The sequence below is a fragment of the Macaca thibetana genome, chromosome 1 (assembly GCF_024542745.1).
Source record: "Macaca thibetana thibetana isolate TM-01 chromosome 1, ASM2454274v1, whole genome shotgun sequence".
Classification (NCBI taxonomy): Eukaryota; Metazoa; Chordata; class Mammalia; order Primates; family Cercopithecidae; genus Macaca; species Macaca thibetana.
Genome location: NC_065578.1, coordinates 20,479,525 through 20,505,903, shown reverse-complemented (window position 1 = coordinate 20,505,903; position 26,379 = coordinate 20,479,525). Strand labels below are relative to the sequence as shown.

Genomic DNA, 26,379 nt, shown 5'->3' with positions numbered 1-26,379 from the left:
TGTCTGCCTTCGAGGCTGGCCTCGCTAACATCTGGAACCTCTGTGATGTTCGGAGACCCTCCTGAGAGCAATCTGTGCCGCAGTCCTCCCCTGGAATGGGTGTCTTTTCTACTGGCCCTGCCTTTTTGTCACAGAGGAGACCTGTAGAGAAAGAATAGCCCTGGCACTTCCTGCCCGGGTGCTGGGAGCTGGGCTCTAGGCACTGTGACAGTGTGGGGATGGGGGGAGGGGCTTCTGCCTTGGACGAGCCAGGGGCACCTCCTGGAAGAGGACAGACAGGTAAACCCTTGTGTCCCTGACTGAATTCTGGAGCAGTGTGAGGTCTCTAGAGGTGCTGTGGTCCAGGACAGGTATCCTGAAGCGGCTTCAGAAATCAGGGCCCACCTCCTGCTTATGGGAGAGGAAACTGAGGCCTAAGGTGAGGAGGAGAACTTGCTCAATGCCCACAGCAGATTGGTGAGACGTGGCCTGTTCTGGAAGAATGATGTGGGTTTACAGAGAAGCCGAGGAGTGAGTTGGGAGTTAGACTGGAGTAGGGGCGGGCTTGGCATGGCAGGACTGGGACTCACGGCAAATTCAGGAGTGATGAGCCTAAGCTTTGGGATCCAACAGACCTGGGGTCAAATCCCAAGCCTGTACGTGCTTGCAAGCCATTGACCCTAGGTGAGTCACTTAAGGTCTCTGAACCTGAGATTCAGAGGGGACAGCTGGACTGTCTCCCTCCCAGGCTTGTTCTGAGAATTACATGACGTGATGCGTGTAGAGCGCCTGGCTCAGTGCTTGGCACAGGGGAAGAGCACGTCGAATGGCAGCTTGCACATGCGGCCTCTTCACCCGGCGTCCTCTCCTGCAGGCTTCCCGGCTCATCGTCACCTTTGACGAGCATGTCATCAGCAATAACTTCAAGTTTGGCGTCATTTATCAGAAGCTCGGGCAGGTGTGCTCACCTCCTCCTCCCTGCTGCCCCTCCCCACCCAGCCCCGTATCTGGAGCCTGACACCTTTTCCAGGGCAGCACAGCGGCCAAGGGACTCGGGAGCCCAGGAGGCTGCCAGAGGTCCTCCCTCCAGCCCTCTCTGGGTCCTAGTAGGGACAGAGGGCAGGGGCTTCTCAGGAACTCCAGCTCAATGACCTCGGCCCCTCATTCCCAGACCTCCGAGGAAGAACTCTTCAGCACCAACGAGGAAAGTCCCGCCTTCGTGGAGTTCCTTGAGTTTCTTGGCCAGAAGGTCAAACTGCAGGACTTTAAGGGGTGAGTATTAGGGTGGGCTGAGCAGAGTATAATCTGACTGTGCTCCTGGGCAGGGAGGGAGCCCCTGTCCTGGCCCCGTGGAGGCCTGGCCGGGGCTGGAGACTGAGCCATGGCCTGGGGGACCCGGGGGCAGGTTCCGAGGAGGCCTGGACGTGACCCACGGGCAGACGGGGACCGAATCTGTGTACTGCAACTTCCGCAACAAGGAGATCATGTTTCACGTGTCCACCAAGCTTCCCTACACAGAAGGGGACGCCCAGCAGGTAGCCTGGGCACCCCCACCTGCCTCCCATCTTCCACCTGTCCTCCCCCTCCACCTGTCCGTTCAGCTTCCATCACGCCAGGCTCAGCGCGGGCCCTGGGACAGAGATGGAAATGATCAGCGCCCCCACTTGTGGGCTCTCATTGGGTCAGGGGAGACAGGCTGCTTCAATGCTGGGAAAGCCTTGGTTTCTACAGTCAGAATGGCACCCACCTCCTAGGTGAGCATAAATGTGTGAGTGCATAGAGGGACTAGAACAGTTCATAGTACGTTGCAAGAGTTTAGCAGATCTGAGCTGGTGCTTTACGGGGAGTGGAGAGCATCATGGGGTCATGTGGGGACGTGTAGTCTTGGCAGAGGTGGGAGCTTTCAAGAGCAAGTGACTTTTAGACTGTGAAGGAGCTGGGAGAAGGCAGGGAAATGTTCCAGGTGTCGAGAACAGCTTCTGCAAAGGCCTGGACTCGAGGACATGCAAAGCATGTTCCAGGAACTAAACTCAGAAGTGTGTCCCCTTGTCCTGAGCCTCCTACAGGGCTATCTGCCTTCCCAATCAGGTCCCCAGCCCAAGGGAATAAAAGGGAAATGTGAGAAAAATGGAAATAGTTATTCCTTATTTTTAGTGTCTTTTAATTTTCTTTTACTGAGGGTCTGTGTTCATTTTAGCAACATGAATGTGTACCAAGTAGAGCCTGTTTATTCAATCGGGGGCCATGTTTGGGGCATTGATATAGGAGAAGGGCTGAGAGGTAGGGTCTAGGGACCGAGAGACCTGGGCTCGAGTCCCCAAGCTCATTATAGCTCATTATAGCACCTTCCAAGTCACTGCTCTCGGCCTTGGTTTCATCGTCTGTCACAGCACTCCAAAAAACCTACAGGAATTGTTCTTGTAATTTCAATAGATGTCCAGGCACAAGTGGGTTTTGATTGCGTGGATGAATTGAATAGTGGTGAGGTCTGGGACATTAGTGTACCCTCGTCACCTGAAGAGTGTACGTTGTTCCAAACAGGCCATTTTTCAACTAAAATCGTTTTAAGACAAGTTTATTTTGCTACATCATTTTGGGGAAGGCAGGTCCTTAGATGTGCCCTCTGACTACCCCAAACCCTCCTAAACCTCTGCGGGCACCCCTCTCCCCAGTGGGCCCCTTGTGGCCAGACCGTGAAGGCCCGTGGCCTTGTGCTCAGTTGCAGCGGAAGCGGCACATCGGGAACGACATCGTGGCTGTGGTCTTCCAGGATGAGAACACTCCTTTTGTGCCCGACATGATCGCATCCAACTTCCTGCATGCCTACGTAGTGGTGCAGGCTGAGGGCGGGGGCCCTGATGGCCCCCTCTACAAGGTGGGTGCTCTTGGAGCCTCCCAGGGGCATCAGCAAGGACCCTGGCTGCAGCTCTGCCCTCCGTGGGATGCCTCTCTGAGCCTCACTTTTTCCAGCTGTAACGGGGGACCATGGAAGGCTTCAGTGGTGCACTGTTCACACCATGCCCTCTGTCTTCCCCAAAGCTCACCCCCTCAGAGAGGACAGTTTCCCTCCTCTGCCTCCTGGCCTGGTGTCACTGTCCTCCACCTCCCATAGCCTCCTCTGCCTTCACCATCCCGATGATTCCTGTAGCCCTCACCCCTCTCCACCACTAAAATTCAGGGCAAAAGATAGAGGGCAGAAATCCCTGGAAGAAACATTCATCCAGCCCACAATCACTGAGCCTCCCCAACCAAGGGGCAGGCCAGGGAGGCAAAGTAGAGGTTTCTGGCTAGGCTGGGGCAGAGCAGACCCCAGACTCCACAGGAACGGACAGCTGCCCTCCCTTCCAGGTCTCTGTCACTGCAAGAGATGATGTGCCCTTCTTCGGACCCCCCCTCCCGGACCCCGCCGTGTTCAGAAAGGTGAGGGGCAGCCCCTAGTCATGGGCAAAGCAGGACAAAATGGGTGGGGGCCTGGGGGGTGCACATACATTCTGCCTTATGAGGTCCCAAAGCTGCATTGTGTGCCAGGGCAGCTGGGCTCCCCTAACTGCAACTGGGGACTGGCTTTTCTGTTCATCTTGAAAACACTTTTTTTTTTTTTTCCCCACAAGGTCATAGAATAAACTACACAATTGTTTTATACTTTCCATGTAGTAGACTGGCCTTTCCTCATTTCTGTTCTCTTTCTGACAGTTCCAATCTCTTCTTTCTTCTAAAATGTTTGGGGAGGGGCACACTTCAAGCTTGGGCTTCAGCTCTGTACACAGCTCAGCTACCCTAGACTGAAGCAGTAGGTCGAGGCCCCAACTCAGACCCTAACATCTGTGGGGTTTGCTCTCCTGAGGGCATGGGCAGCCATGAAGGGCACTGGGGCCCCTTGAAGGTACCTGGGGAGCTGAACCCGGGGAGATGCCCTTTTGGGAGTGAAGAGGGTGACCCCAGGCCCCAGCAGAGCATGGTTCAGGAGCTGCAGCCTCTGCCTCATTGGGGTTCAGACTCTTGTTTATGTGTTCATCTGAACCTCCGTTTCTCATCTCCTCCACACTGGGGGTTTCCAGGGGCCTGAGTTCCAGGAATTTTTGCTGACAAAGCTGATCAATGCTGAATATGCCTGCTACAAGGCAGAGAAGTTTGCCAAACTGGAGGTGAGGATGGGCTGTAAGAGCTGGGTCACCCTCTTCTCACCTTCCAACCTAGAACTTCAGTCCTGTCTCTGGGAAGGGAAAAGCCATGTTCAGACCCTGGCCTTAGCGGGGACACTTGGGGCTGGATGGATTGATGGATGAGTAGGAGGTTGGGGAGAGGAAGCCGGAGGGATAGTGAGGAGTGCCCAGGAGATGCTGGGATGCGGGCAGGCTGATGGGGGACACCTTGGGTCTGGGTAGGGGGTGAACCTGGAGGGTGGGGACATGAAGCCAGACCTTGAAGAGGCTATGAGGGGCCCTTCATATGAGGGTCCCTGGGGGCTGCTTGAGCTGTGGAGTGGCCTGGGGGAAGGCAGTGCAGGGGCCCTCCCCACTCCCCACTCATTCAGAGAAGGCGTCCCGTGCCTCAGAAAGGTGGCCGGGATTTGAACTGTGGGCCGAAGGGCTGATCCCTGGGGTCCTTCCTGACGGCCCGGGCCTGGCCCACAGGAGCGGACGCGCGCAGCCCTCCTGGAGACACTCTATGAGGAACTGCACATCCACAGCCAGTCCATGATGGGCTTGGGCGGCGACGAGGACAAGATGGAGAATGGCAGTGGGGGCGGCGGCTTCTTTGAGTCTTTCAAGGTGAAGGGCCCCAGGTCTAACTGGCCGGGGAGCAGTGATGCGGCTAGGGCGGAATCCCAGGCTGAGGCTGATGGACACGGCATGGGGGTGGAGTCTGGCAGAAGGGGCGTGGCTTAGGGGGTGGAGTCCCGGACTGGGGAGTGGCTAGAGGCGGTTGGCATTGGAGGTGGTATTTGAGAGGGGGTGTTGCTAGAGCGAAGTCCCGGACTGGGGCTCATTGACATGGTGTGGAGGTATGGCTAGAGGCTGCTCGCATGGGTGTAGAGTCTGGGAGGGGACGTGGCTGGGGGTGGAGTCAGGAGCCAGGGCTAATGGACGTGGCGTGGGGGTGTGGCTAGAGGAAGCCCTAGTCTGGGAGGAGGGCCGGGCTCGAGGTGGATTTGGGCTTTACAATGGGCTTACACTTGTGGACACAGTCTGCCTTGAGTAGAGTTTGAGGGAGCAGCGTGTAAGGTGGGACCCTGGCTTGAGGAGGAGTAACTGTTGGAGGTGGGGCCTAGGTGGAGAATTCACCTGGGAATTCTGCTGAAGGTTGGAGGATTCTGGGAGACAGCAAGGGCTGCTGATACAAAGGCTGCCAGGTCAGCAGGCAGAGAAGAGAGGAAGAGGCTCTGTCTTGACTGAGAGAAAGAAATAGAGTTCTCAGAAGGGGTGTGTGAACCATGATCACTGGAGAGGGACCTGGCCTGTGTGACCCACCCTTCCTGTCCCTGGTTTAGCTTACTTTAAGAGCAGGGACACTTCAAATCTCAGCTCTGCTACTTACCAGCTTGGGCATTCCGTGAGCATCAGTTTCTTTATCTGTTGAGTAGGGTAATGGCAACTTACCTCATACAGTTATTGTTATCTTTAAAAGAGTTAGGTTAGTACAATATAAGTTTAAAAGCAAAATGCGGCCGGGCGCAGTGGCTCAAGCCTGTAATCCCAGCACTTTGGGAGGCTGAGGCGGGCGGATCACGAGGTCAGGAGATCGAGACCATCCTGGCTAACACGGTGAAACCCCGTCTCTACTAAAAATACAAAAAACTAGCCGGGCGCGGTGGCGGGCGCCTGTAGTCCCAGCTACTCGGGAGGCTGAGGCAGGAGAATGGCGTAAACCCGGGAGGCGGAGCTTGCAGTGAGCTGAGATCCGGCCACTGCACTCCAGCCTGGGTGACAGAGCAAGACTCCGTCTCAAAAAAAAAAAAAAAAAAAAAAAGCAAAATGCAAAACCTTACCTGTCTGCCTCAGCAATTATTGTCTGAAATGAGAAGTGTGGGGAGTGGAGTAGTTCCTGGACAGGGTCTGGACTCACCCAGGCTACAGGGCCCCAGATGGTAGCCTTTTTGCCACCGTCTCCACCCACCTGCCCATCTTCCAGGTGCCTGGCCAGCTGGTCACACCTCACCCTCAACCCAGGGCAGGTCACACAGCTGGAGATATGGGTTGGAATAAGGGAATTAGTCCAGCTGCCCAGGCCTGCCCAGGAACTGAGGGGAATAGATCATCTTTGAGAAAGAGGCTTGGAGACTGGAGACAGGACAGATGGGGTCAATATGGACCTGGGGTGTCTCCTTTGAGGAGGGCTCCAATGGTCCCACATCTGGTAGGTGCTGGACGGTGGACCTAGATTAGGTCAAATAATTTCTCAGAAGCAGCAGAGTCCACAGTTGAGGGCATGGGTCCTGGCATGCTGGGCTCGCCCCGCCTCAGTTCCATCATGTGTGACATGGGCATGATTGCTAGTCCCCTTCTTGCAGGGGGATCCAGTGACAGAGTGATTGTAAAGCACTGGTCCCACAGCAAACATTTGGTATAGATTGGTCTGAAAAAAACAGGGAAGGAGGGTGTGAGGGAAGAAAACAAAGAAGACAGGAGAGCTCTAAGAGGCCTCAACAGGAATGAAACTCGGGTGTCAAGAGGGCTCTCTGTGCACTCAGTATCTTCTGCAGTCCTTACGCAGCCACATGAGGACACTCAGCACAGAGCAGCCTGTGTGTCCCAGAGACTGAGAGAAGTGAAGTCGTGTCCCCCAGGCCACCCGGCAAGTTGGTGGCAGAGCCAAGACCTGAGCTACCCTTAGGCAGGCCCCATATGTACCTGCTTCTCATGTGACGCACAGGGAAATTGAGGCCTGGCCCCACCTCCCTCTGTTGCCCTGCTGTCCACGTGCCCAGGGGAAGGGATTTCCAGGGCTCACCCAGAGTGGCATTGCCGGGGAGGGACCAGATGCCTGGGCTCCTGGGTTTCCCCAAGGGGACGGCCCTTAGGAATCCTGTGCCTCCTCCACCGCCACCCGCTTCACAGAGGGTCATCCGGAGCCGCAGCCAGTCCATGGATGCCATGGGGCTGAGCAACAAGAAGCCCAACACTGTGTCCACCAGCCACAGCGGGAGCTTCGCGCCCAACAACCCCGACCTGGCCAAGGCAGCTGGAATAGTGAGTGCCCTCCCCGTGCCCAGGCCCCTGTCCCTCCCTGAGGGGGGCCCTCAGCTCTCCTCTGCCTCCTGAGGCCTGGCCCCCATCTCTCTGTTGCCCTGCTGCCCACGTGCCCATCCTAGGCTCTGGATTTGGTCTAGCCACTGCTTTCCTTGGGAGGGGGGTGAAGTGCCCAGGCCAGGACACTGCGGTGCTGACAGCTTGCAGCCTGCGGCCCCTTCCCAAGCTCCTTGGCCCTCCCCTCCTCCTGGCCCCTGATACATTGAGGTGTGACTTTCCGCAGGTCAGCCCTGGGGCAGCCTCTGTGTCTCATTCCTTATTGAGTATCTATTATCTGTTTGCTGGGGACTGGGCTGCTGTGTGGGCACCTACTGTCAAGCCTTGGGTTTCTGTGGGCACCTACTGTGTGTCAGGCCCTGGGCTGCTGTGTGGACGTGCACTCTGTGAGCATCTACTGTGGGCCCGGCCCTGAGTACCTGTGAGCACCCACTGTGTGTCAGGTCCTGGGCTGCTGTGTGGGCATCGACTCTGTGAGCGCCTACTGTGTGCACAGCCCTGGGCTGCTGTGTGAGAACCTACTCTGTGTCAGAAAATGGACTGCTGTATGAGCACATTGTGTGTGCTAAGCCCTAGATGTCAGTGAACACCTACTGTGTGTCAGGAAGTGAGCTATTGTGTGGGTACTTTTTCTGTGAGCACCTCCTACTGTGTGTCCGCAGCAGCCAGGGCCTCTGTGGTGTGGCTGCCTATTGTGTGTCAGGAATCTGGCTTCTGTGTGAGCATCTCCAGAGGGAGCACCTCCTGTGTGATCACTGACCGTTGTCCAGGTTCTGGGATTCTGCTGCTCACACTCGGGAGTGCTGGGCACATGGATGAATACGGCCTATGGCTGTGGGCCTCACTGCTGTCCACTGCCTAGTGGCCACCCCAGGACACTGCACCCACTGCTGTGCTCTTCACCCATCCATCCATCCATCCACCTACCCACCCATCCACGCACCCATCCATCCATCCATCCATCCATCCATCCATCCATCCATCCACTCACTCATCCACCCATCCATCCATCCATCCATCCATCCATCCATCTCCATTCATCCATCCATCCATCCATCCATCCATCCATCCATTCATCCATCCACTCACCCATCCACCCATCCATCCACCCATCCATCCATCCATCTCCATCCATCCATCCATCCATCCATCCATCCATCCATCCATCCACTCACTCATCCACCCATCCATCCATCTCCATCCATCCATCCATTCATCCATCCATCCATCCATCCATCCACTCACTCATCCACCCATCCATCCATCCATCTCCATCCATCCACCCATCCATCCATCCATCCATCCATCTCCATCCATCCATCCATCCATCCATCCTTTATTGACTGTCTACTGCATGCCAAGCCCTGCGCTCAGTGCTGTGAGGCTATGTCACGTGGCAGGAGGGAATTCTCCCAACCTCTGCTGTCCAGCAGTCACCAAGCACACTGTCATGTGAGAAGCAGGCCCAACCTCCCCCCCCACCCAGTTTTATCAACCCCTCCCTTCCTCTCCACCAGAGTGACCCAGCCTCCTATGGGTGGCCGAGAGGGGCCCCAGGGACAGGACCAGGCCAGCAGCACCCACCATGGCAGTAATTGGACCCATTTCTGTTTTGTTTTTGCACAATTCTCCCTCTCTCTGTGTTTCCTCCTTTCATTCCACTCTCTCTCCTTGTTTTTTTGTTCCCTCCTCCCTTCCCTCTCCCCCTCCTGTGGCCTCTCTGCCCTTTGGCTCTCTGTTTCTCCTTCCTTCTTGCCCCTGTCTTTTTTGCTCCCTCTCCTCCTTCCCTTTTCCGCTCTTCTCACCCTCGCCTTTTCCTTTCGGCCTTCCCCTGTCTTCCTTCTCCGTCTCTGACCCTCCCTGGGCCTGTCTCTGTGTCCTTGCGTCCTTGTCTCTCTGGATTTCCTTCTGTGCCTGTCTGGTGTGCCCTCGCTGGTTCACGCGTGTCCCTGTCTCCGGGTAACGGTCTATCTGTCCATCTCTCTCCCTGTCTCACCTGTCCTCTGTCTCTCCTTATGCTTCTCGCCTTCCCTTCCCCTGGCCCTATCTCTCCCATTGCCTCCCTATCTCTCCCGTTGCCTCCTGCGCCATTCTCGTCCTTTTTCTGTCTGTCTTCCTCCTTTCCCTGCCTCTCCTCCTCTCTTTGTCTCCCTCCCACCATCTCTTTCGCTCTCTGACTCTTTCTCTGTCTCTCTCTCTCTGCCCTCGCCCTCTGCTGCTTGCCAGTCATTGCTTATTCCTGGGAAAAGTGCGAGTAGATTCGGACGCCGGGGCAGTGCCATAGGCATAGGAACCGTGGAAGAGGTTGTCGTCCGCGGGGCCGCCGGCTCTGGAGGCTGCCTGCACGCGCTGTTCTCTGCTCGCTCTCAGGACGGAGGCCATATTGGGGACGTTGCCCCTCTGCCCCCGGGACAGGCCCCAGGGCGTGCGGGATGGAGTGGCGGCAGCTCCGATGGCACTCAGCACCTGCTTTGGGGCCTGGTACCTGTGCCAGAGCCAGTGCCCCTCACCAGGGGCTTCTGGCCCTGCCTTGGCCCCTGGGACCCTGGCCCAGTCCCTGCCAGGATCCGGTACCCAAAGGCCCTACACCCAGCCGCACGTCCCCCAATATCGCCGGTCTGCATGGAGCGCCATCCCTCTCCTCTGCCCTGACTCCTCCTCCCCGCCACGAACTGGCCTGGGGTCCTACCCCTTCCTGCCTCCAGAGAAGCTGGGGGCAGGCTTCTGGGGCCTGGGGCATCCCAGCACAGTGTGTGGGAAGCTGGGGGGGGGGGTCTTCCAGCTACTGGGCCAGAACCTCCCCCACCCAATTTGGAGGTTCCAGGAAGGGGCCCCAGCTGGCACGGGGTGGGGCTTGGGTTGCTACACCACGCTCTGACCACCGCCCTTAGGCTGCAGATCCCACAGAGCCCTGCAGGGCAGGGAGCCGTAGCCATTCTGAGGACTCGGCCTCCTCCCACCCCAGCCCCCTCAGGACCCTGCCCTAATCCTGGGCCTGTGTTGGCGGTCCTGCTGTGTGAGCTTGGGAGAGCCCCTTGCCCTCCTGGGGACTGTTTCCCTTTCTGTGAACTGGGAGGCCTATCTGGGGATGAATATCTTCTCTCGTTCTTTCTTGCTCACCAACTCTGCTTCAGGGCCTGGGGCAGCAAGGTCCCCAGAGGGGATGTTGGGGGGCACTGGGGCTCCCAGGGAAGGTGGCACTGAGTTGGGGCCTCTCCCCACAGTCACTGATTGTCCCTGGGAAGAGCCCCACGAGGAAGAAGTCGGGCCCGTTCGGCTCCCGCCGCAGCAGCGCCATTGGCATCGAGAACATACAGGAGGTGCAGGAGAAGAGGTGGGTGAGGGGGGGACAGTGCCCCGTTCCCCTGCACCCCCATCCCTGATCCCCATTCGGTGGCAAAGCAGAGCAGGCAGAAGGGAGTGCCCGCCCCTCTGCCTCTCTGTCCCCACTAGTGACAGCTGTGTGGTCAAGTCTCTGCTGTGTGTCGGGCACCAGGGCCAGCACGTCACCTAACGTGCCACATGCAGATCAAGAAGCCGTAGGTCAGAGGGGTCAAGGGGCTTGCCCAGGTCACACAGCCAGTGATGGGCAGAGCTGGGATCTGAGCCCTGATCTGTCTAGGGCCAGCACCCATGCTCTTCCCACGGCCCCAGTGCATGTGGGAGGGCGTAGTGCTGATGTTTGGGGTGGCCACAGATGGGCCTGGGGGTGAGCGAGTGTGGGCAGCATGAGGGCAGTGAGCCCAGGCCAGCAGCAGGGCTGCCCCCGGAATTCCGAGGCTAGCTCCTGGGTGTGAGTACTGCCTCCGTGGTACTAACCACGTGTGACCTTGGGTGAGTCACTGAGCTCCTCTGAGCCTTACTGTCCCAACCTGGAAAAGGGACAAGAACACAACCCATGGCATGGGGCTGCTGTGGGGACCTGGGGCGCTGCATGTGAGGCCGGGGCCAGGCCCCCTGAGAGGGCTCCAGGAGGGGAGCGGGCATTGTCCTTGCTGCTGCCGGAGCTCCACGTGCTGTGAGTCCTGGGTTCAGGTCTTGGCACTGCCACGTCCTAGCTGTGCGTCCCTGGGCAGGTTCCTTATCCATAATGGGACAGCTGTACCTGCTCCTGTGGAGAGGACCTGGGAGGAGTCCCATCCCTGTCCCATACAGCCCTGTCAGTGCCAACCCCATCACTGGCCAGGCTCGCCAGGGAGCCCACAAGACTGCTCCAGGGCTGGCCCTGAGGATAGGGGTGTGGGTATGAGGCAGGAGGCACCGTGACCCCCCTCACCGCCTGGGCCTCATGCTACCCCTGATGCCGGGCCCGGAGCTGAATCCCCCCGCTGCCCCCGTGTGCCCTGCAGGGAGAGCCCTCCGGCTGGTCAGAAGACCCCAGACAGCGGGCACGTCTCACAGGAGCCCAAGTCGGAGAACTCATCCACTCAGAGCTCCCCAGAGATGCCCACGACCAAGAACAGGTTGGGGCTCAGGGCACGTGGGGCTTGGGGGCTTGGGAGTGGTGAACCGTCCTTCCCCTCCCCTGCCTGGGCCCGGGACAGCCCAGGAGCCTTGACTCTGCCGCAGCAGGGTGTCAGGGGGGCCTGGGCATTCTCTGGGGCCCTCCTTTGACATATACCCACCGAACGCTTTGTGCACGCCCAGCCCCGCGCCCGGCTCTGGGGCACAGAGGTGCCCTGCACATAGGTCCCCGCCTCACGGCCGCAGGTCCACCAAAACATGGCCTCATAAGCTGTTTCCAGATCATGGTGATAGGAGGAACCCGAAGCAGGGTTGGGGGGGATGAAGAAGGACTGGGGGCAGGGGTGCTTTAGATGGGTCCTCAGGGGAGACACCTCCATGGGGTGACATTTGAATTGGGAATTGAGCCAGCCCTGCTAGGACTGGCACGGCAGAGAGAAGAGCATTCAGGTGAGGAGCTCGGCCAGTGCAGAGGCCTGGGGCACACTCCAGGGACAGAAAGAAGGGTGGCCGGGAGTGGTGGCGTATGCCTGGAGTCCACCTACCTGGGAGGCTGAAGCAGGAGGATGGTTTTAGCCCAGGAGTTTGAGGCGGCAGTGAGCTATGATCATGCTTGTGAATAACTACTGCAACTGCACTCCAGCCTGGACATCATAGCAAGACTCTATCACTTTAAAAAAAAAAAAAAAAAAAAAGAGTACCTGAGGGGCTGGGCCCAGACAGACATTGTGACACTGTGCTGGATGGTGGCAGGAAGGAGGTTGGAGAGGGGGGCAGACACTGGCTTATAGCTTAGCAGGCTGTAAAAGAGCTTTGTCCTTTTTTTTTCCTTTTCTTTCTTTTTTTTTTTTTTTGAGACAGAGTCTCGCTCTGTCGCCAGGCTGGAGTGCAGTGGCATAATCTCAGCTCACTGCAAGCTCCGCCTCCTGGGTTCTTGCCATTCTCCTGCCTCAGCCTCCCGAGTAGCTGGGACTACGGGCACCCACCACTATGCCCAGCTAATTTTTGTATTTTTAGTAGAGACGGGGTTTCACCGTGTTAGCCAGGATGGTCTCGATCTCCTGACCTTGTGATCCGCCTGCCTTGGCCTCCCAAAGTGCTGGGATTACAGGCATGAGCCACCGCGCCTGGCCTAAGAGCTTTGACTTTTATCCTAAGTGTGACAGGAAGCCTTGGGAGGATTTTAATCATGAGGGTGATGCTTCAAGAAGCTGACCGAGGTTGCTCTCTGGAGAAGAGGCTGGAGTGGGGTGGGATGGAAGCAGAGAGGCCAGTGAGGAAGCTGTCCCTGCATTTGGTGTCCGTTGCCTGAGTTGCCTCTGTGTTGGGTTCTGTGGGGATCGAGAGGACTCAGCCCAGGCTAAAGAGCCGAGTAGGCAAACAGAGAGTCAGGAAAGGATGGCAGGGGCAGGGGAGACACGGTATGCAGGAGCCAGCGTGGGGAGGGTCATTCTCACCTTGGGAGGAGGAATCGGAGAAGGACTCCTGGAGCTGGAGCCCTAGGCTGATTTTTGAAAGGCACATTTGCTTTTCGGGATTTGAGAGGACTGAGACTCCAGGCAGGAGGCGCGGAGGCCCTGAGCATGAAAACCTTGTGGGGTTAAGAGAGTAGACTGTGGAGTTGCCTGGACCTCATCCACTGCCCTCCCACCTGTGCTGAGTGACCCTGGGCTGTGTGCCTGCCCCCTCTATGCCTGGCATCTCCTCATCTGGAAGATGGGTATAATAATCATAGTGATAAGATAATTCGGGTAAAGGCACGTAGAGCAGTGCCTAGCGCAGAGTGGACGTGCAGCCGATGACGTTAGTGTCACTAATCGCTGCTGTTTTTGAACATCAGGCCAAGGACATTGTGCTTTACCTGGGGAAATGGGGAACCAGGAGAGGGTTTTGAGCAGGGGAGGGACATGGTCAGATTTATGGATTAGGAAGGACAGTGGGGGTAGGAGGAGGCTGCAGGGGGAGTCTGGGGGGCTCAGAGGCCCAAGGATCTGTAAGGGGTCCCCAAAGGTGCTTGGCTGCTACAGGCTGGGCCTCCCGGGTTGGGGAGGGCAAGGGAGTGAGGGCCTGGCCCAGGAGGGGCTCAGGGTGGACACCGGCTAATGGGGCGCTGTCTGTGGTAGAGCGGAGACCGCCGCGCAGAGAGCAGAGGCGCTCAAGGACTTCTCCCGCTCCTCATCCAGTGCCAGCAGCTTCGCCAGCGTGGTGGAGGAGACGGAGGGTGTGGATGGAGAGGACACAGGCCTGGTGAGAGGCTCAGGGGGTCGGGGGCTCCACAGGAGCTTGGAAGGGGGCTCCTTGCTGCCTGGAGATGCCCTGAGTAGAACCACGAGCCTGGGCGTGGCTGAGATGTGATCAGGGGACCCGGCCCAAAGGCGCAGTGCAGACGAACCCTCCCCTGCTCAGAAGCCTTCCATGGCTCCCCAGCACTGTCCACAGAAAGCTCAGTTTCTGGAGCTCTTGGAGATCTGGTCACTCCCTTCTTCTCTAGTCTCCTCTCTCACCACTTCAGACATTCTGGACTCCCTTGTGGCCCCCCAAGCCTCCCAGGCTCACTGCACCCCTGGCCCTTTGCACATGTGCCATCTCTTCTGTCTGGAACACTCTTCTGCCGCCTCCTCCTTTCTTTGCGAGGCTGGCTCTGACTCATCCTTCTTGACTGAGTCTCACACACCTCCTTTTGAAAGCCTTCCCTGATTTCCTAGTCTCAGGGTAGGTTAGGAACCCCCTTTGCATTCTCACAGTCCCTGGGCTTTGCCCGGAACACCCTTTGTCATTCTTCATTCTGTAAACCATCAGTGGGCCCCTGTTCCTTGCCAAGCACTGCCCCAGATACAACAGGTGCAGCTGGAAACGGTGCCGACCCAGGCCCTGCCCGCTGCGGCACAGAGTCTAGAATTACAATGGTCTCTTCACAGCCTGCCTTGCCTCCCAGATACCAGGCTCCTGAGGGCAGGGCCCATGCCTGATTTATGTCAGTGGCAAGCCCTGGAGAACATCAGTGAATGTTGGTTGAATGAATGAGTGGCAGTGGGTGGTGTGTGCCCGGGTCTTTGCCTGCCCTGACTCTCTCCTCCTGTGATCTCCCTGGGGCAGACATGGCTAGGCCCGTCCTCTTTGCAGGGGGTACAGGTGGGGGATTGTAGAGTGCAGAGAGGGGGAGGGGCTGGGAGGGAGCCCTAGCCAGTGCCAAGGGCATGGGCTAACCTCCCTCCCTCTCTCCACCCCCTCCCCCCAGGAGAGCGTGTCGTCCTCAGGAACACCTCACAAGCGGGACTCCTTCATCTATAGCACGTGGCTGGAGGACAGTGTCAGCACCACTAGTGGGGGCAGCTCCCCAGGTACCAGGACAGGGCAGCTTCCCCACGAAGCAGGGCTACCCTTGGGGTAGGAGGGGGACAGGGCTGGGTACCAGGTCCCATGCCCCACACAGTCGGTGTGTGATGTGACTGCCCCTGCCTTGGAGGACAGCGGGCAGGTCATTGTCCAGCTTAGGGTGGCTGGGCGGATTGGAGGGCTGGTTTCTTCTGGAAGGGTCTCGGAGGATGATGGGGGATGGCAAGGAAGAAAGTTAAGGGTGGGGTTGGAGCGCACTGGTGCCGACCGCCCACCTGTGCCCCCGTCTCCCTGGTGCCTCCCCGCGGCCAGTGAGGTGGCTCCCTCCTGCCCCCCTCCCCAGGCCCCTCTCGATCACCCCACCCAGACGCCGGCAAGTTGGGGGACCCTGCATGTCCCGAGATCAAGATCCAGCTGGAAGCATCTGAGCAGCACATGCCCCAGCTGGTACGTGCAGCCTCCTGGGGCTGGTGCTGAGGGAGCCGTACCCGGGAGGGGATGAGCTGGCGGGGAGGCTGGGAGCTGAGGCTGGACCAAGAGGTCCCCCCAGGCCAGGAGGGGTGGGGCTCGCCCGGCCTGGACACAGCCAGTGACTTTGCACACCTGTGTCTCCCGCCCCGTTGCCTCTCCCGTCTTGCCGCCTGCCTCACCACCGCTGTCTGCAGGGCTGTTAGCCGGGCCACCCCCTCTGAAGGTGAAGCTGAGCAGGTTAGACCCAGCCCTTCAGCTTGTGTTTGGTGGGAGAGGGTGGGGGTGTGTGGGGGGCTGAGGTGATTCCTCCCTGTTGCTCTGTCACCTCTCTGGGATGGGAGCTATGTGTCTGGGTTTGAGCCCCTGGCACTCAGTTGCTGGGTGACTTGGGCAGGCCACGGCCCCTCCCTGCGACCTCTGCCCTTATTGTTGGAGGATTTGATGGGAGTGTGAAGGGGACTTGGCAGTTGCCGGGTGGCAAGAAGTTTCAGGGGTTCCCAATGGGATAGAAAGACCCAGAGCCTGGAATTCCAAGGGTGGGCCCCTCTCCTAGGGTGGGGTTCCCTGAGGCAGGGACTTGGCAGAGTTGGGGCACACTGGTGCCAGCCACCCACCATGCCATGTTTCATGGTGTCTCCATCCCCCATTGCCCTGCAGATGAGGCCACAGAAGCACAAGGGGAAGGTGCCGTGTCAAGCCCAGGCAGACGGGACCTCTGCCCTGAAGACCAACACCAGCCTGTGGGCTGCCCCCTGCCTCCCCACCCTCCCTGTGGTCCACCCATCTGGGCTATCTCTGCAGGGCAGAGCCGTCCAGACCTGGGATCGGGGAAGCTGCTGGCATCATCCCTACCCCCAGCCTGGGGGTCCGGGCTGGGGCGGGGATTGCTCAGTGGAAGCAGGACTGGGGGCCTGGCTTGGGCCCACCCAGGGCCTCCATCACCCCTGAGCATCCCTCTGGACTCAGAGGGAACAAGGTGGGAGAGAGAGATTGAGACAGTTCCGTGCGGAGAGCTTACCCCCTGGAGGCAGCACGAGGTGGATATGATGTGTCGGGGAGTGAACACTGGGATGGGAGCTGGATCCTGGTTTCCGATTTGGGTTCTGCTGTGTGACTCTGGGCAAGTCACTCTCCCTCTCTGGGCGCTTCTGCTACAAATGGACAAGATTATTTCAGAGGTCACTGAAGACTGTGATTATATGCACCTGCCCTAGAAGGTGGGATTTTCTTCCCAGGGACCTCCTGTCACCCTACCCTGCTTCTTGAGGTCCCTGGAACCCCAGGTGGGCTGAGGGGCAGGGAGCTGGCTGTGCCCAGTGTGCCTCCTGGACCCTCCAGTTCTGCCACAGGTCTGCCAATGCCCTGTCCACTGCCTACATGTGACAGACAAGTGACCCCCTCATGGGGGATGGGGACCTACCTGACTCCTCAGCCAGCACCCAGCTTAACCCCTGCCATCCCATGCTGGGCCCTCTAGGCCAAGAGTCTCAGCTGGCCGAGAGTCCAGGCCTTGCCTCCCCCGACCGCCATGGAGGGGGCAGCCAGGCACAGTTGCTGGGAGCCCTTGTGTGTCTGGTCACACTTTTTAGGCGCCAAGCCAAAGGCCAGCCTCCCAGCCCCAACACCCATTTTGGAAGCCCCTGTGGCCGTGTGGATGTCGGTAACAGTTGTATAAAATAAATTCTATTTATCGCTATTGTACCCAGAGTTGGGCCTGGCTTTGTGTGAACCGTGGCCAGATTGACCCCAGACAGACGTCCAGGGATGCCAAGGTGGCAAGGAGCAAGCCTATCCCTATCAGAGTTGCTGGGCCTGGGGACACCTCCAAAGCCAAGCCACCAGCAATGTGAGCACGGCCCGTGGTTTCCTCCCCGGGGTACTGTCCTTCCCTGCACCCTGGGCCCCTTCCCCACTGCAGGAAGAACATGGCTGTGCTGTCAGGCAGACCTAGGTTTGAGTCCTGGCACCATCTGGGTGGGTGGCATTGAAAAACTTACTAGCTTCTGTGAGCCTCAGTGTTTCCTTTTGTAAAACAGGAGTGGTAGTGTTTCTCCCAAGGGTTTGTTGTGAGGATTCAATGAGCTGGTGGGTATCAAACATACAGCACACAGTGTCTGGCACACATTAGGTGCTCAATTAATTACTTCCTGCTCCTGTTCTCATATTCAGTGAATCCCCTTATATGGCCACAAGGGGGCGCCAAGGGATCACTTACGGGACCCGATGGGGGCCCAGGAGATGGGGATGAGTCCAAGATCCCTCTACCAGGAACTCACAGCTGGGACAGTAGGATGATGGGTGATGAGGGGCAGCTGGGGACAGGAGAGGTGTGTACCAGCAGGGCCTGGGGGAATAGGCGTCAGGGAAAGTCCCTGGAGTTGCTCCCCGTTCCTGAGAAGGCCTAGGGAGGAGGGACCCTGCAGGAGGGGGCCTCGAGTAAAAGGCGGGGAGGCAGAGCACCCCTGGAACCGGGAAGGTGGCAACCAGCTCCAAATGGTGGGAAGGTGACAATGGAGGGGACAGGGAGATGGGCAGGGATGAGGCCAGAGGCAATGTGGCCTTGAACTCCAGACGGAGGGGCCAGGGCTCTGTGACAAGGGTAGGGGGAGCCCCGGGCAGCAGCGGTAGTTGCTGGTGGAGGCTGTACCAGTGGAGGCAGGAGGGGACCAACGAGGCTGTTGATGGGGTAAGAGGGTAGCCAGGAGGACGCTGAGAAGGACATCAGGCAGGCCTGAGCAGGGGGACCAAGCGCCTGATGGGTTGTGGGGCTAAGGGGAGAATCGGGAGGCTCCTGGGGGTACAGACTGGGACTTGGGTGAATGAGAGGACTCCTCCCTCTGGGGCAGGACCACAGAGGAGAGCAGGTCTGCGGGGTGGGTTTGGGGACATTTGGGAGCAGGCACCAAATTGGGCTCCGAAGGGATCAGCCGTGCCTTGGCCTCCCTGACAGCTTGGCAGTGCCCCCCAGCCCCTGCTGGCCCTGCCCCCTTCCCAGGCACCCCAGGGGGTTGTTCAGGGAGTGCCACACTTTTCCTGACAGGGCCCTTCTGTGACCCTCTGATGCCTCAGGCCACCCATGGGTGGTGACTCACACCCAAACCCCAGCCCCACCCAACTGGGTTTGGCTCTAGGCTGCTCTGGACCCAGTGAGTCCCCTGTGAATCGCCCACCCACCAGCCTCACCCCTGCTCCTTATCCCTCAGTTCCCCCTCTGTGGCAGTCCTCTGCCCTCTCTCCTCCCGCCCCACCTCTGCAGGGCCGGCCGCCACAGTTCAGCACCACGGTTAAGAGCTTCTTCAGAGTCAGCTCTGAGCTGCTTCGCCTCCTCACTCTATGACCACGGAGACATGATTTTGGCTCCCTGGGCCTCAGTTTCCTCATCTGTGCAGTGGGGGTGCTGACAGCCCTGCCCTCGCTGGCACCCTGGCATGAGGATTAAATGAAGTGACATCTCATAACGTTCTCGGTGCAGCCCCAGCACATGGTGGGCTCAAAGAAGAGAGTGTGCGTACCGGGGGAGGGGATCAATGACGTCCGTAATTCAGAACACGTGGGGTCCGCTCTGTGCGTGGAGGATGCACACCTGCTGGGCCCAGCACAGGTGCCTGGATGTGAGGCTTTGGGAATGGAAGGCGTCAGGTGCTTCCCTGGGCCTCAGCTTGCCGGGTTTGCCTGGGGTCATGATGCTCCCATAACAGAGCTGGCAGGGGAGGTCCCCGGCTTGTCTCCCTGTACTTAGCAATGCACCCCCACTCCACTCTATCCTGCAGCTGAGACGGAGCAGTAGGGGCTGCCGTGGCAGAGCAAATGGGCAGCTTGGTGGGCAGAACCCGCCTTTGCCCCGTCCTTGTCCAGCTGGTGCCAGACCGTCTGCGGGAAGGAAGGCCTCTGGGCTGAGTTTCACCCCACCGCACCCCTCCAAGCTCTGAGGTGGGGTCAGGGGAGGCTGGCGACGGAGCGGGCCTCTGGGATCAAAGTGTCCAGGGCTGTTTCTCTTGTGCCTGCGCCAGCTCTGTGCTCGCCCTGGGCTCTGAGGTGGGAGGGCGAGCCGGGACACTGTGACTGGAGGCTGGAATTAGGACTTGGGCGGGGGGTACCAGGCTCCGGGAAGCGCTGGACTCTGCTTAGAAATTACTCTCGTAGTGGAAACAGCAGCCGGGGGTTCCTCCAGACGCAGGAGGGAAGAGGCCTCCCATGGACGGACTTGGGTGTCTGGAAGACTTGACCTCCCCCATCTCCCCTGCCTCACAGCAGCGGCCTCCTGTCTCTCGGAGTCTCCGTTTCCTTACTTGGAGAATGAGGACAAGGCCCCTACCTATTGCTCTGAAGAGGCTGTCTTGGCCTCTAAGGTACCGGGATGGCTGCTGGCACAGAACGCATGCCCAGTACAAGGGGGTCCTCCCCTGCCCGCCCCCAGCTGGGGTGTCCCTGGACATCCATGGCCAACCCTGGGGCAACTCTGCCAAGGAGATGACCACAGACCCAGGCTGGCCACGCCAGGGGACTGGGAGCTGGACGTTCTCTGCTGCCCAGGCCACAGGGGGTACTCAGCCAGGGACCCTGGAATGTGGAGGTTCCTCCCTTCTTCCCTGCTCCTGCCCTGCCAAAGGGATGGAGCCTCCTGAAATAACCAGATCTGGTTAGCGAGGCTAATTTTAAAAGCCACTCTGGCTGCCCCATAGGCCCTTCTGGGAAGCCATGAATGTCCCTGTGTTTGCCCCTGGGAGGCAGGGCAAGGGGAGAGCCCCAGGGCTGAGGCCGGCCTCTGAATGGACTCCCACCCCTGCCTCTCAGGGCCGGCCAGTCTGGAGCCCAATGTTGGGGCTCAGGGGCCCCACCTCTCCTCCTGCCCAGTCCACTCAGGCAAATCCCAGTGGGCTTTCAGGACCCTTCACCCCCTTCACTGGTCTCCCAAAGCAGCTCTGGGCAGGGGCCCCGAAGCTCTCTGTCTGTCTCCCTCTGGGCTGTCCCCCCTCTGTCTCCAGTGCTCGGTCTCTGTGTCTCTTTATCTCTGAGTCTCTGCCTCTGTCTGTCTCTGACACTCGTGGTCTCTCTCTGCAGCTGTGGCTCTCTCCCCATCTCTCCCTGGACCCATCACGCAGGAGGTGGGACACAGTGCTTCTAAGGGTCCATGCGCTGGGCTCTGTGCACCGGGTGGTGGGTGGCTGTGTCCACCTAGGAGCTGGGGTTTCAGGTGCGGCCCAGCGAGGGAGGGAACCAGTCCTGGGGACCAACAGGAGCTATAACTGGGCAGGCAGGAGCCAAGTCCAGACACGACCTGGGCCATCTGGCCAGGCCCACTTCCAGCAGGAGGAAAGAGCTCCAGGTCTAGGGTTGCCAGATTTAGCAAATAGAAACCCACGGTGCCCAGTTAAATTTGAATTTCAGATAAACAAGGAAGAATTTTTAGTTTAAGTATACCTTGTGCGATATTTGGGACATACTTATACTAAAAAATTATTATTTGTTTGTCTGAGATTCAAATTTAACTGAGCGTCCTGTATTTTATCTGGCAGCCCTCTCCAGGGAGGCTCTTGGAGTGAAGGGGGAGGTTTCTCAGGAAAGGCAGGTTGCATAGGCCAGTCTTATGGCAGTGTCAGCCATGCTCTGGAGAAATCCCAGTCTGATGAGCGAGGCACAGCTTCAGACCACAAGGAGTTGGCGTGGGGACAGTCCTCAGGAACGTGGTGGGGAGGCACATGACACACAAAGTCTTCTTAGTGGAACCAGAGACATCAGAAGGAAGCGTCTGTGTGTGCACTAATGGCTGAGCCCAGCACCTTGCACACAGTAGGGGCTCCATAAATATTTGCTGAATGAAGAATCTGGGGAATGGAGGGGGATGTGTGGCCAGCAGGGGGCTCTAGCACCCTACTGCCCAAGCCCTTAGGAACCAAGTGTGCGCCACCCCCAACCTGGGGACTCCCTAGTATGAGCTGCAAAGGGGACAGGAGGAAGTGGGTGAAGAGAGGAGGTCAGCTTTTCCCCTATTTTGGTCCCTCCCCAGACCCCAGTTCTGTGTGGGAATTCCGCCCTGGGCAAGGGTGCAGGTGGCGGTGGGGACTAGGACAGGTGATCTACCCTTGTGGCATTTGGGGGATGGCTGGGACGAAGGTGGCAGGTGACAGGCCAGAGAGGCACTGCTCAGTGGCACTGCTGTTTCTCAGGGGTCTCCCGTGTGCAGTGCCCTGTGCCCTAGCAGGCCGTTGGACGAGCCAGGGGTTCCCTGGAACCCGGGAAGTGAGGGGTCCTTGTTTCTGGGCAGGCGAGACTTGGGCCTTTATCTGTGGCCCATTAATCTCAGGGGTCTCCCTGAAGGCAGGGGGCAACTAGGGAGAGACCTGTGGCCCTTTCGTGCCTCCCCAGGGGCAGAATTACTTAAACAGCCTTTTTATTCGTTCATTCATCCATTCACTTGCTAACAGGCTCGCTTACTCACTCGTTGCCATTCACTGAGATGACCCCCTAACCGCCCCCCAAACTGCGCCCCCTGCTCAGGATCTCAGCAGCTTGTCCAATTCCAGCAGGAACACACCACTGGCTCCTGGCGTGACGCTGGGCAAGTCATTGACCCTTCGGAGCCTTGGTTTCCCAAGCCCTGCCATGTGGCTACACTAGCAGCTCCCTGGCAGGATTGCGAGAATGCGCGAGATGATGCCTGCCCCTGGGGAGCACTTCCAAAGGGAGGCACGGCTGCTGCTGGCACCGTTATCTTTATTATTATTAATCATTTCAAGGCCCCCATGGGTTGGGCAGGGAGCAGTCGCCTGGCTCCATGACCAGGTCACGCCGAGGTCGTTCTGGGAAGCGCCTGCTTCCTTCCTCCTGGGGAGTCAATCATCTCAGTCCCCAGCCCTCCTTTTCAAGGGGTGTCAACGTCTTGGCTTCTGGATGCGGCACGAAATCCTTTAGAGAAAAGTGAGAGGTGGGGATGGAGCCTCAAGCCTCGCCCCCTCTTCACCTGCAGTGCGAATTCCGGGCCTTGATTTCCCCAGTCACGCAGCCGGGGGCTGGGCATCCTGCCAGACCCCAGAAGGGGCCTCTCCATGTGTCATCCTGTTAGAAACGGTTTAGCTTCGAGCCTGTAATCACATCTACCCGGGGAGGAACTAACACAGCGTTTCTTTCAATTGGGCTCTAATTGCGGCTTTTAGTGGAGTCACATGCACCCCATCCCCCAGCCGGTCTGAATTAGGGCGGCTGTCCCAGCCTGCCCTGCCAGGTCCAGGAATCCCCCAGGATTGCTGTGGCTCCCACTGAGCCAGCGGTGGATGAGTCCAGGGCTGCTGTTTCTCAGGAGCCTCCCACGTGCAGTGCCCTGTGCTGCGCGCTTCCGTCCAGGGAACTCCGTGTCATTTCACCTCCTGGGGATCAGGCCCTTCCGGGACCTCCTCACCGCCAGGCCTCCATTCTATTCACCCAGAAGTGGGGAGCCAGGCCTGGAGAGTGGGGTGTTGGCGGGCAAGGCCAGAGGCAGTGCCCCTCCTTGGGGGCGTGGTGGGGGAGCCTGTGGTTTCCCTGTTTGTTCTGGAGATCCCAGCCGCTTCCCCAAGGAGACAGCTGGCGGTTCCCAGGCCACAGCCCCTCAGGCGGGGCCAGACCATGGCTGGCCAGCCTGGGAGTAATGCCCGCCAGCCACCCGGGCTCCGCCAGGCCTTGGCGCTGGGTGGTCTGGGCAGGGGCCAGGGGGGGCCTTGGTCCTGGCCACAGGGCAGGAACCATGACCAGAGCCAGGCATGGGGTTGCCCTGCCAGGGACCTAGAGGGGTCTTGAAGGCCAGGGTGGGGCCGGACCAGGGGCAGAGGCTGGCATGGGCAAACACTGCCTTGGGGGAGACCCAGGAGGGGAAGACTGCAGGCCCCAGTTCCATCTATGGGAGGACCTCAAGAGAGACACTCACCCCCTTCAGGAATGCCCCAGTTGGAAGGTTTCACCCCAGCCATTGAGTTGGCTCAGACAGGAGTCCAGCTTAGGGGCTGGCAGAAGAGTCAGGGTTGGCAGACAGAAGACCTAGACCCCAGCCCTGCCTTCCTTCAGACCTCAGTTTCCCCATCTGTACAATGGGCAGGGGACAGGACCTCATGCTTGACATGGGCTCTTCCAGCTGACCAGGCTGTGGATGGGAGGTGGGCAGCCCAGGCTGGAAGGATCTCAGTCATTCCCAAATTCATTCTCAGGGACTTGTCTTTTTATTTATTATTTGTTTTTGAGACAGTGTCCCGCTCTGTCACCAAGACCGGTGCACAGTGGTGTGATCATAGCCCACTGCAGCCTTCAACTCCTGGGCACGCTCTTCCCATCTCATGTCGACACCCGGGACTGCAGGCACGCAACACCACACCCAGCTCATTTTTCATTTGTAACTTCTTGTAGAAATGGGGCCTCATTTTGTTGCTGAGGCTAGTCTCGAACTCCTGGGCTCAAGTGATCCTCCTGCTTCAGCCTCCCAAGGTGCTGGGATTACAGGCATGAACCACTGCATCTGGCCTGACCAACAGGATTTTGATTAGGATTACATTCACTTTATTTCTTTATTTTGGTTTTATTTGTGTTTTCTTTATTTGTGTTTTCCTGAGGGGCTTCTCCTTGCCCCATCCCTGGGTCCTGCAGCACCCCCTGTACCTTGGACAAAGCCCTCTCTGTTCCCAGCTGGCTGGGGTGAACGCCTCCTGCAGTGGAAAGAGCCCCTGTGGGTTTCAGAGCCTAGCAGACCCCAGTTCAAATCCTGACCACTGGCTTTCTGTGACCTTGGGCAAGTCACTTGCTCTCTCCAGCCCATAACTATAAATACCATCCTGACCCTCATCTTTCTATTTCCTCCCTCGAACTCTATACTCTTTTCCTCCTACCTACCCAGCGTCTCTACTCCAAGGTCCAATGGGCACCTCCAGCCCAATGTGATCCAAACCCAACTGTCTATTTTCTCTCCACACCTGGTTCCCCATATCCGTAAACAGCACCTCCATCAACCCAGGTGCCCAGCCCCGATTCCCCTGTTCCCTCCCCTCCCAACGTGCAGTCCACCAGGGAGCTCTGCTGGCCCTCCCTCCCAGCTTGTCTGGAACCAGCTCCTTCCCGCCACCACCACACTTAGCCTGGTCCAAGCCACCACCACCTCCAACCCAGACAGAGAAAGCTCCAGACTGTGCTCTGGCCTCAGCTCCCGGAGCTCCCTGGCCTCCTCTGCTCCGCAGCCACTCAAGTGATCAAAGCACAAGCTGGTCACTTGTTTCCCCTGCTTCTAACCCTGCAGTGACTTCCCCGCTGCGGCCAGAAGAAAATGCCAGCTCCTTTCTTGCCATACCCCTTCATGCAGCCTCTGTCCCACTCATGGATCCCCGTTTCTCTGGGTTCCAGCAACATCACCTTGTTTCTGTTCCTTATTTCCACCCCTGTTGTTTGCACTTCATCTGTTGCCTGCCTGGAGCAGTTGTTCCTCCAGGTCTTTGCAAGGCATTGTCCGTGCAAATGTCACTCCCTCAGACAGGCCTTCCCTCACCACCAGCTAGAGCAGTGCCCCAGTCACTCTCTGGCTCTTGGTTTTCCTATCTGTAAAATGGGGCCGGCACCGGTGTTGTTAAGAGGGTGGGAAGAGACTATTGGGATTGGGGGCTGAAGTGCCAGAATCAGACAGGCGCTGGGTACCTGCGAGTCCCTCCTTCTCACTGGCCAGACCCAGGGTCAGAAGGCCGTGAGAACGCCTTGCTGGAGATGGAAGCTGGGCTCCTTTGCCCATTTTGCTGTGCGGCTGCAACTTGCTGTCTGACCCTTCCTGGGCCGCCTTCCTCCTTGGACCGTAGAAGCCCATTCCAGGCTGAGTTTTGTCTAGGAACCTGTGGAAAGAGGCCTTTGCCCCAGGAGACTCTTCGACAATGGAGGGCTCAGAGCACAAAGGGCCCATCTGGCACCTGTCACAACCTGAGAGGAGGCAGCAGCTACCCAGGCCTTGGCCCAGGACACTGGGAGGCAAAGAGGGGCAATGATCACATCTCAAAACCTCTAGACCCTGCCCCAGGCCCCTCCTCTCACCCTGACCCAGCACTCTGCCCTTTCACTGCCATTTTTCCCCAACCAGGTGACCTGAGTGGGCTGGAGGCCGATGACAGTCCCGCAGGCAGCGTGGTCAAGCCCGGGCTGACTTGGGGATCCGGAAACCCTGGAGCTGCCCTAGCATGGGTGGGTGGAGGCTGCTGGGCACTCCCCACAGGTCAAGGGCACAGCCATAGGTGCCCTGTTTACAGGCCAGGAGGACAGGATTCCCAGCCACTGAACCCCCACCTCCACCGCCACCCCCACCACCTGAAACCTTGCAGTGAGATTCCTGAGTCCTCCTCATTACTCCCCACCCATGGCCTCTGAGCCTTCCCTGCACCCTGCCTGCCCATACCACAGCACATGGGAGGCTGCGGCTTCAAGATCAAGGAGTCCACAGATGAGGGCACTGGACTCCAGCCAGCGGGTGGCAGTGACTAGCCAGGCTCCGACCCTAGGAGCAGAGAATGGGCACGTGGTGACTCACCCCTAGACGCTGGGCCTCCTCTCCGCCTGCAGTCACAGCACAGGAAACTGAGACTCCGGGAGGAGACGCGACGTGGGCGCAACTGGGAATGGGGAAAGCCCGTCCTGAAGTACAGCCCTGCCTGACGCCAGGGGATGCAATGGGGTGATTAAAATCCTGTACTCTGGAGCCGCATTGCGTGGCTAGAGTCCTGGCTCCGGCCCTTGTTAGTGCTGTGACTTCCGATAAGTTTAATCATTTCTGCTTCTGTTTCTTCATCTGTAAAATGGGGGTAATCATAGTCCCTGCCCTCCAGGGGTGGTTGCGGGGAAGATGAGCTAATGTGTGCTGTGAAAAACGTAAGAACAGCGCCTGGGCAGCAGG

The 26,379-nt window shown here is 58.5% G+C and overlaps 1 protein-coding gene across 21 annotated transcripts in view; it reads left to right on the top strand.

The window, feature by feature from the left end:
* RAP1GAP (RAP1 GTPase activating protein) overlaps positions 1-17,198 on the top strand; it is a 74,147-nt gene extending 56,949 nt beyond the window's left edge. For 5 of the 21 annotated variants that reach the window (XR_007725748.1, XR_007725747.1, XR_007725751.1 and 2 more), the window contains 16 exons: positions 854-937; positions 1,151-1,251; positions 1,385-1,514; positions 2,699-2,854; positions 3,328-3,399; positions 4,038-4,124; positions 4,614-4,751; positions 7,038-7,169; positions 9,453-9,530; positions 10,451-10,560; positions 11,576-11,689; positions 13,814-13,937; positions 14,929-15,031; positions 15,339-15,473; positions 15,692-15,734; positions 16,155-17,198. Coding sequence is in view for 14 of the 21 variants with exons in the window: in XM_050790936.1 (XP_050646893.1) it covers positions 854-937; positions 1,151-1,251; positions 1,385-1,514; positions 2,699-2,854; positions 3,328-3,399; positions 4,038-4,124; positions 4,614-4,751; positions 7,038-7,169; positions 9,453-9,707; positions 10,451-10,560; positions 11,576-11,689; positions 13,814-13,937; positions 14,929-15,031; positions 15,394-15,473; positions 16,155-16,445 (1,977 nt within the window). In the remaining 7 variants the exon portion in view is untranslated. Of the gene's footprint in view, positions 1-853; positions 938-1,150; positions 1,252-1,384; positions 1,515-2,698; positions 2,855-3,327; positions 3,400-4,037; positions 4,125-4,613; positions 4,752-7,037; positions 7,170-9,452; positions 9,708-10,450; positions 10,561-11,575; positions 11,690-13,813; positions 13,938-14,928; positions 15,032-15,338; positions 15,474-15,691; positions 15,735-16,154 lie in introns of all 21 variants that reach the window. The other 16 variants (XM_050790887.1, XM_050790883.1, XM_050790894.1 and 13 more) reach the window with 7 other exon arrangements.
* The last annotated feature ends 9,181 nt before the right edge of the window (positions 17,199-26,379 follow it).